Source organism: Pundamilia nyererei, unplaced genomic scaffold (assembly GCF_000239375.1).
Source record: "Pundamilia nyererei isolate P.nyererei 1_Seehausen unplaced genomic scaffold, PunNye1.0 scaffold00193, whole genome shotgun sequence".
In the NCBI taxonomy this organism is placed as follows: Eukaryota; Metazoa; Chordata; class Actinopteri; order Cichliformes; family Cichlidae; genus Pundamilia; species Pundamilia nyererei.
The window spans coordinates 141,146-150,338 of NW_005187594.1; the positions used below are offsets into that span (position 1 = coordinate 141,146).

General features: G+C 38.2%; 1 protein-coding gene across 1 annotated transcript in view; it reads right to left on the reverse strand.

Annotated features, from left to right (window-relative positions):
• LOC102210580 (carbonic anhydrase-related protein 10-like) overlaps positions 1 to 9,193 on the reverse strand; it is a 142,172-nt gene that overhangs the window by 7,523 nt on the left and 125,456 nt on the right. The window contains exon 8 of the mRNA XM_005747320.1: positions 4,196 to 4,370. Within this exon, the coding sequence (XP_005747377.1) occupies positions 4,196 to 4,370 (175 nt within the window). The remainder of the gene's footprint in view (positions 1 to 4,195; positions 4,371 to 9,193) is intronic.

Here is a 9,193-nt window from a genome sequence, read left to right on the forward strand (position 1 = left end):
AAACCTTACTGATGGGTTTGCAAACGTGAACTGTTCTTTTCAGGTCCCACCACAGCATCTCAGCGCCATGACTATTCCACTGCAAAATTTATATTTTATTCCTTTTGAGCCATTCAGAGTTGGACTTAACACTAAAGGGACAAACCTAAAGGCAGAGGCTTGCATGGATTTTCCTGTCAGAGATGTTGGTATGTCAATGAAATCTGCCAACCAGCAACAACTTTTCAAGCACTTTTCTACATAAGCACTCAAAGCACTTTATACAACATGGCTCGTTCAGCCAAGCACTTTTTTCTAAGTGTTTTTTAACATTCACACCTAATGCAACCAACGCCTGGAAAGTCTGCTTGTAAACTGCTGACTGTCTGAATAATTCAGATTATGACTTCAAGGTCTTCTGTGTGAGACCAGAATCATGCAACTAATCAATAAAGCCACATCTATGTTGTAGGTATAATGTTCCTTTTTTTGAATTCGAGTTTGCCTTTTGACGAATCTAAAATTTTAGATTGTCAGTTTTGTTTTGGATTAATTCTTTAACATGAAGGCTGTTTGAGGTGGGAAAGCTTGAGCATGAGTTCCTAGATGACTTGCCCCGTGCTTTTGAATTTTAGAAAGTCAGCTTCAGTGTCAGTATGTGGAGTCCCAGAGCTGTGTATCTAATAGGGATTACCAAACTGCTGGTGCTGTGTCTCTTAGCATGTTTAGATGCAACTTATTTCCTCTTAATAATAATATTTCATTTACTTTCATTTCAGGTCACTCAAAGCAAAAGTATCTCAGAGTGCAGAGGTTAATCCTTTAAAACCTAAACCATCAAATAATTGCCAGAAATCTTTAATTTTTTGACAATAGACTGTTTGTTGAACCTTTAGACAATATATATATATAAAATATATCAAATTCTAATCTGCATATATGAGTTTTAATTTGTATCAAATTTTCTACATTAGCCATATTTTTGCAATTTAGTCATTAAAAATGTGTCATGCAATTTATATCATTTTTTGAGGGTAAAAAAAAGGTCATGCTGATGATATAGAAGTCTCAAAAACTCACAAAAACACATGTATCAAATATGATAAGCTTTAAAAAAAATGTAAAAATAGCTTTAGAGTGACACTGGGTCCCTGACCAAATAAGAATAACACATGAACAGTTGTTCACATTGAAAAAAGTCTGAATTATGCATTAGTTGATTTATCAAAAAAGAAAAAAGATGTTGTAGTAAATTATAAGTGCTTTTCAAATAAAGAGTAGAAATGAAAGCTGCAAAGCAAAAAAGAAGACAAAAAACCCCACTGAACAAAAGTTTGTGGAAAAAAAGGCTTTTATGATGACCTTGTTAGAGATCTGAACTGTGTTGCAATTTAGTTCAACGATTAAAGTTAAAATTCTGCGGAAATTAGGTTATAATGGCTTGAAAAAGACCATTTTTGACATTTCACTTTTCAACCAAAAGGGACATCCACGTAAACAACCATTACCAGAAAACCAGATTCAGACTAGAAAATAACACTGATGCATGTCTGATGCTTGAGAGGAAAAAGTTTGTAAGGAACCAAAGGTCACTAAAGCCAGAGTGAGCCTTCTTCACTACAGCACTTCACTGATGCAGCCCTGTCCTCTAACACAAAGCAATTTATCCTAATAATGTGATAATACTTGATCCTGGTAGTACTGGCATTTCTGTGGCAAGCAGAAGAACACTTAGAAGAAGTGATAGTGTACTAAAACCTTTTTTTTTTCATTTACGCATTTGTTTTTTGTTTTGTATTTGTTTTGTGATGATGATGATGAAAAATACAGGAGCCACCACAGCTGGAAAACACTAGGGGTAAACTGGTGGAGAAGTGGTTCACTAAAAATTTAGGAGCCAAGTGCCTCAGTCTCACACAGTGGAAGTGGAACGCATTTAATAAAAGATCATTGGAGACCGTTTTTGAAGTTTAACCTTGAGTTGAAAAAAAAAAAGCACAGAAACTGAGATATTTTGTCTTGTTTGATAGCAATTACTGGCAACCTGGCAAGTCTAAAAAAATACTATATTCCCACATACCCCCAAAACAAAGAGCAGCCATTCTGAGTGTTTCTGGTTTCTGGAGATCACCTAAACAGTCCAAGGGACTTCAATTGCTTCAAATGCATTGCCAGAGAAAGACAAGGACCTGGCTGCAGCGTATAAAATTGCCAGTTGAATTTTGCTGAGGCTACTGTTGATCATATTTTCTCTACTTTGTGAGAGCATTAAAGCACTGAAGCGTACCATCTTTCTTTTGGACAAAATTAATTAAAGGAGAGCAGAATTCCATCTGGGAAATCTTATAATCCTTCCACATGGCCAGATGGGCCCGGAGAACTGGGAAACAGACCTCTAACACAGGAATTCCTAACTGTGAAGCCCAGTTCTGTAACACTGAAAAGAAAAGGCAGGCAGATGATTAGACATGGAGAATTTCTGGTGTCCATCTTTTGTCAGACTAAAGTGTGGAGAAAAATCCCATCTGACAGCATTTGCTGGAGAGGAAAGGTTGTCAGCGCTTCTTTACTGGGCAATCAAGAAAGTTTATTCTTGATAAATCGCAGAGACATTACAGACATTTCTTAAAAAATGACCGACAGAAAGCTGCTGTGAATATAACCATGAATTCAACAAAGATTTAATCCACTATAAAAGCTTCATTTGTCCTCCTCTTTTTATTTTTGAGCACCCATCTCCCCAAAGGTATCTCAACAATCCAATCGCTTCCATTGGTTGGACTAACACTGTTGGAATTTCTAAAAGCTCCTCTAGGGAGTGATTAGGGAAAAATCAAATACCCACACGATTCACAGTTAAGATGATGTCAAATTCAAGATGGAACCCATTTAATCTGATAGAAAATACTTTCAGGATTTTCTCTTGGAGACTGACGCCCATTATTTGACCTCATTTCAGAGATGCTTTGGTTTACATGTAGTTTGGGAGTTGATCACGTTTTGACAAAAAAGGGGGGCCAGACTTGTTCAAAGGAAACTTCTGACATTCAACGTAAATGAAAAAAAAATACTTATAAAAGTTAAATGAATGTGATCATATCCCACCTGTCATTTCACTATATGTGCTTATTCAGTCTGCTGGTCTACTGTTTTGTGTTTTTTTACTCTTTGACCTTGAGTGTTTCGGTTCTATATTCCAACAGGCCAATATCAAAGGGGTAGTAGAGAACATGACATTGGTTTTAGTTGTGGAGGATATCGTGAACTTCACTGGATTCATAAAAAAGAGAAGCTGTCAGCTGTTATTATTCCTGAAGCATCCAAGGACACACTTCCAAGTTTGGTGTATATTTCTTGGTTGGACCAGTTCTAATTTAATTTAACGCTTCCAGTGTTACATTGGTAAAGACAACACATTTGCACTTTTTCACACATACACATTAATTTTGATGTCCTTTCTTTTTGCTCCTGTTTTTTTACCTATTGTTTATATTCTCACAAAGCACTGCCTGACTTTCTCAAACTAATGTGTATAAACAGACCAGCGCATATTATGCACTGCATGTGTGCTTTGGACTCAGATAATAAGAATAAAAAAGTGCAGGTGCACTGCTGTCTTAGCTATTTTGCTACAGTACAACACCTTGTTGTAATTTGTTGTGCCACCACTTTATCATGTAACTAATTATCACATTTAATGGGATTGTTTTCACTACATTAATTAATGTATCCCCCTGTGAAAAGCACCAACGACCACAGAAATCATGCAGATCCTCATTTTTTATCATGATGTTTAAGCTTATAACAAATTAAGCCATCATTGCTGCTTTTATAGTATGTTGTTTATATAGTACGCTGTTTTTATAGTAGGTTATTCTTCATTTCAGTACACTACACTGGCTGAAATGTGTCTAGATTATCTATGTGTAACTTTATAAATGTCACAGCAATAACTTAATATCTGTTGTGAAATATTATCCCTCTATTACTACCCATGATCCACAGGTTTAAAAGGTTTCCCAGAAAAGGGAATGAGTGGGGCCTGATGAGCTTCAATGACCTAAGCGACCTAAATATATCCCCAGTCTTGGCACAAGCTTGTAATAGCTGCCTTGATTAGCTTAAGAGGCTGAAAAGGAGAAGCACACTCATACTTGGCATTTTCTTCATGCAGAAACAAAACCACTGCTCCCTCTTTCTGTACTCTGTGAGTTACCTCTGTATTGTGGACGAAGGGCGCGGTTGTTGGGGCAGTCACGGCCCTGCTTACTAAAGTTGATATTGGTACGGATGCAGCGTTGAAGCAAAGGCTGGGTGGGCCGGGTGTTGTCGCTCATACTAAGGAATATCTTGTAGGGCTCATTCTGGCTGAGGAGGCGCAGGGAGTGCATCTGTGGGAGACATAAGATCAAATCTTAGTTCAAGAGCAAGCTAAAATGTCCTGAGTTCATCTTCAGCTTCTCTAGTGGCACTATGCTAGTCTATCCACCCATCTTCTGCTTATTTGTAGGTGGTGGGGACAGCTACCTAAGCAGGAACTGCTGCTGCTCCCCAGCAGTCCCATTCTCAATACTTCACCCCAGACATTAAACTTGGCCATAGAGCAGAGACAAAAGCTTCATTTTCAAAGAGTGTGGAGAATCATCGCTGGTGATAAGAACTAGTATCAGTGAGGAGTTTCAGTGGAAGCAGTGCCCTAGCTCAAAACATTTAAAAGAAAAAAAAGTATCCCACATGTTGACGTGAAAATGCATACGTTTTTTGGCCATGCCTGCATCACATTTTAAAAGGACAACCTGCATTTGGGAGAGATCATCAAAAACATAATTCAGAATTAATTCAGAGTATTATTTGTGGAACCCACTAAACCTTGAATGATTTATAGACTGTGATTTCGATCTAGTCAATATATAATTGGAAAAGAAAATCAGTCAGTCAACACCACAGGACTAGAACAACACGAGTGAGCACACATGTAGAACCACACAGGGCTGAGTGGAAGGAGAAAAACACTGTTCCATCTTATTCTTTCTATCTTGTACCACAGATCTTTTTCTGTTTTTCACCTGCCTCCTCCACCACAGTTCTTTTCTCCCTTATTTCCACATCATGCTCTTCTTCTCTACCTCAAGCATTCTGAACTGAGGTCAGAGCTCTAACATAAAGAAAAGAGCATGAGCATGCACAGATTATTTAGTCACAGCGTTGAGTGGTGCTTCGTTGACTCATCAACCTTGAGCATTTTAAGTGGCTAGGAGAAAAAATGTAAATATTGTTAAATATTTCATTGATACATATTTGTTTTAATCCATATTTATGTCAGTATTATTCACATGCATAAATATAACATATAGTATATAGAAAAAATAATTCTAATGCAGACAGTATTTGAAACTGGCAGATTATAGGTGAGAGTTTTTTCCTTTTATTCTTATTGACCTGCTCTCAAAACTTTTTTTAAACACCTTAAAAAAAATCACTTTTTAAACCACAAGTTTTTGTCATTAAGCTAAAGATATGATGAATTTGATACAGTTTTCACGTACCTACATCAAAATAAACCTCAAATATTGCTCAACATATTTAAAAGAATCAGAGGCCAATAAAATGAAAAGTGCAGAATAACTTTGGTGCAACAAATGAGTTGTGAAGCAATCTTGTAGTATTTTTCTGGTGGTGGCAGCTCATTAAATGGTGCAAACACTCAAACCCAGCCACGGGAAGGCCACAAGCCAGTTTATTCCTACTGCTGGTCCCAAAACGGGAATGGGGAGGTTCGCTTCAGGAAGGATCATTCACCCTAAAATCTGTGCACATCATAAAGAATTAAATTCTCGTGCAGATCCGGTGCTGCTGGTCTTCAGGATCACCCTCCAGGGTGATTTGTGGCATAAGGAGAGCAGCAAAAGTGAATCGTGAGACCTGGTATGATGAATGGTTTGGAGACAGTGGTGCCAACAAAAAGACAGACCTGGAGGTGGCTCACAACCAGTGAATGTGACACGTGAGGTAATTTTGCTTTTGTGGGTTTTGCTGCTGTCAGTATTATATATACAGGGTAGGATTATAATGCAGACCAGCCCAAAAAGATTTTTCCCCACACAGAAATAAAATCCTGCATCATAGTTCTGACTGCATGACTTTTATGAAACCATCACTGGAAATGGTATGGTTATAAAGAAAGGGGATGTTATGTGTGTGTGTGTGTCAAAATGAGTCAGGTCTAGCAACAAAAAGCAAGCTTTAATTACGCTGCTAAGAAAAGCCCGAAAGGCTGGCCCAAAAAAACAGGAAACCAAGAATAAAAGGAGGGCAAACTGATGGAGACACAAAATGGCACAAAGCGCTGATTGAACACAGAGATGAATAGATGAAAATCTGCAAAAGCAAACTGCACCAAGGGGGACGAACCAGCACAGGTGTGAAAACACCCTAAGTGTTAGCATGTCACCTTTTTCTCCTCTCACTGTCGTTCCTTTTCCTGTTTAAGCCAACTTTTCCACAAATCAGCATTCTACCTACACTAAACATCACTACCATCAGACTACATGTGGAAAGAAAGGATGCTTCTGTACCCTTGTCAGTTCCAGCAATCCCGCCTCTCTGTGGTTCCCTATGCAGGACAATCAATCCCACATAACACATTAGCCAAATCTCCCATAGGTGTTCACTTTCCTAATCACCCTGGAAAAGACCACATGAAAACAAAGCGATCACACAGAACAGCTTGGATCTGCAGTGAGCCTTCCCTCTCATGAAAAGACTACAGCAAAGGGTTCCCAGCCAAAGTGATTTCTTCAGTGTAGAGCTCAATGGTTCAAATCTTTCTCTTCATGCTTGAATTTTTCACCAGCCTTTTAATGATCAAAATATACATTTAGTGTTTATACTGTTTGTATCATTCCCTTGAATTGTATGTTGTTGATATTTTAATCTGAGGCCTACTATTCAATTCAATTCAATTTAATTCAATGTAATTCAGTCCAATTCAGTTGTATTTATATAGCCCCAAATCACAACAACAGTCGACTCAAGGCGCTTTATATTTCAAGGTAGATCCTACAATAATACATACAGAGAAAACGCAACAATCATATGACCCTCTATGAGCAAGCACTTTGGCGACAGTGGGAAGGAAAAACTCCCTTTTAACAGGAAGAAACCTCCAGCAGAACCAGGCTCAGGGAGGGGCGGAGCCATCTGCTGCAACCGGTTGTGGTGGGTTGTGGTTGGGAGCTGTTACTAAGGTAACAGTGTTGGCTGTGGCACAAAGGTTATTGTTCATGCACTTTTCCACTTCAGTTGTTTTTGTTTCTTTTACATACTTCTATGATAATTCTGGTAAAGAATTATCAAAAGGATTTCATAATTTCATTCAAGTGGCAGTGCCACTGTCAAAACCACTGGCTTCATCTCTAATTGTTTAAATACGCTATTTGAATGATCAATTATTAGAATTCATATTTTTGCTGATCTCTCTCAACTTTTTACTCAACAAATTTGGACTTGTCACATTGTCTTTCCCTTTGGGGAGCACTCACTTTGTTTTTTCACTGTCATGGCTCACTGGGTCACCTAATTAAACGGAGCAGTCGTTAATACATTTGTTCTTTCTCTATTGTGTCAAATCAAAACGTCCACTATATTACTAATATGCCTGTTAATCATACAAGAAACACAATCTTCTAGTAGTTGAAGAGCATGAACAATTTTAACAACTGTTCAATGATAAGATTTTGGCTCCTTTAACTCGATGATATTTTTAATACTACCTTAAAATACTTTTTGATACTTACTTTGTATACTTTAAATTTTAATTTCACAAATTGGTGTAAAGTAATTAGTTCATTACAGTTTTGCACATACTGATGATTAACAATCTTTGTCCCCAAAGGAGTGGTTGTGTTAAAAAGCCCCCAAACTACAGTTTTGCAGGCAGTGCTAAACTACAAAACAAAATGGTCTCAGAGACACTGGATGGGTTCAGATGAAGACTATTATAACACTGAAACAGGAACAAAGTGTTCTTGGAGGTTTCTGCCGAACATCACATCTTTTTCAACAGCAATCTTCCCCTGTGCTGCCCCTGCACAGACATATCTCTGAGTCCAACCTGCTTGCCTCACACAAGGTTACAAAAATCAGGAGATGCACAATAAGAAAAAAATGACACAACTTCAGCATGTGCCACCAATCGAGGAGTCACTTTTGCCACTTGCCACAATTCACAATAACAATGAACTGAACTGAGTCAGCTTAAAGGAGTCTCCCCAATTACCCCCTGCAGCCTACACTGAAGCGATGGTAAGGAGTAGGTGCTCACGAATCAAAGCCTGTATGTATTACTGAAGACTGTGCAGAACACGTGTCAAACTCGGCATCCATGAGACAAATCCAGCGTTTTGCAAATTTTAATCCAGCCGCATGTCAGTTTTGGTCCGCTTGGTTGTTACAGCAGTGTGCACGGTGACTGCTCAGCTACTCTTAATATGTTTTTAATGATATTTCCTACACCACCACTAAGTTGTCATGTTCAGGCATGTGAAACATTCGATTTAAGACCCATAGAGATATGTGAAACGAAAAACTTAAAGATTCATTATTATGCTTTACCATCGATGTGTATTTGTTTTTTCCAACCAAATCACTGTCAGTAGTTGTTATGTTGGGCAGACAAATGAGGTTGTTATACACTGTCTGTATGTGAGAGCCTACTTGTAAAACTGTAATCAGGATGCATTATTAAATGTGTGATTCACATTTTCTACTGTGGGCCTTAATGAAACTGAGCGCGAGAGGCATGATGTGGAAAGATGGATGAGTGGAGAGCGAAGATGGATGGACGGGGGGGTAAAAATGCATAAGAGAAAAAAAAGGAGAAGATATTGGAGAGAGGGAAAAGAAAAAGCAAGTGAAAATAAAAATAAAAGACAGAGAGATTAAAAGTGGATGACAGGTAAGTGAGAAGACAAGACAGGTGAATGAGAACAGGGGGAATGCAGTCAGAATAAATGGCACATAGTGTGTGGGATTTCACTGATGCATGCAGGCGCTTGCTGTGCTGGACTGTAATGTGCTGCACTCTGACACAGAGCTTCTTGGTCTACAGATTGCATATTTGATTTGATCTACAGTATAGAGCAACTATTCTGACCAAGCAGAAAAGGTCAAGGTATTTAATTCATATAGTTTGACCCTGTAAATCTGAATCATC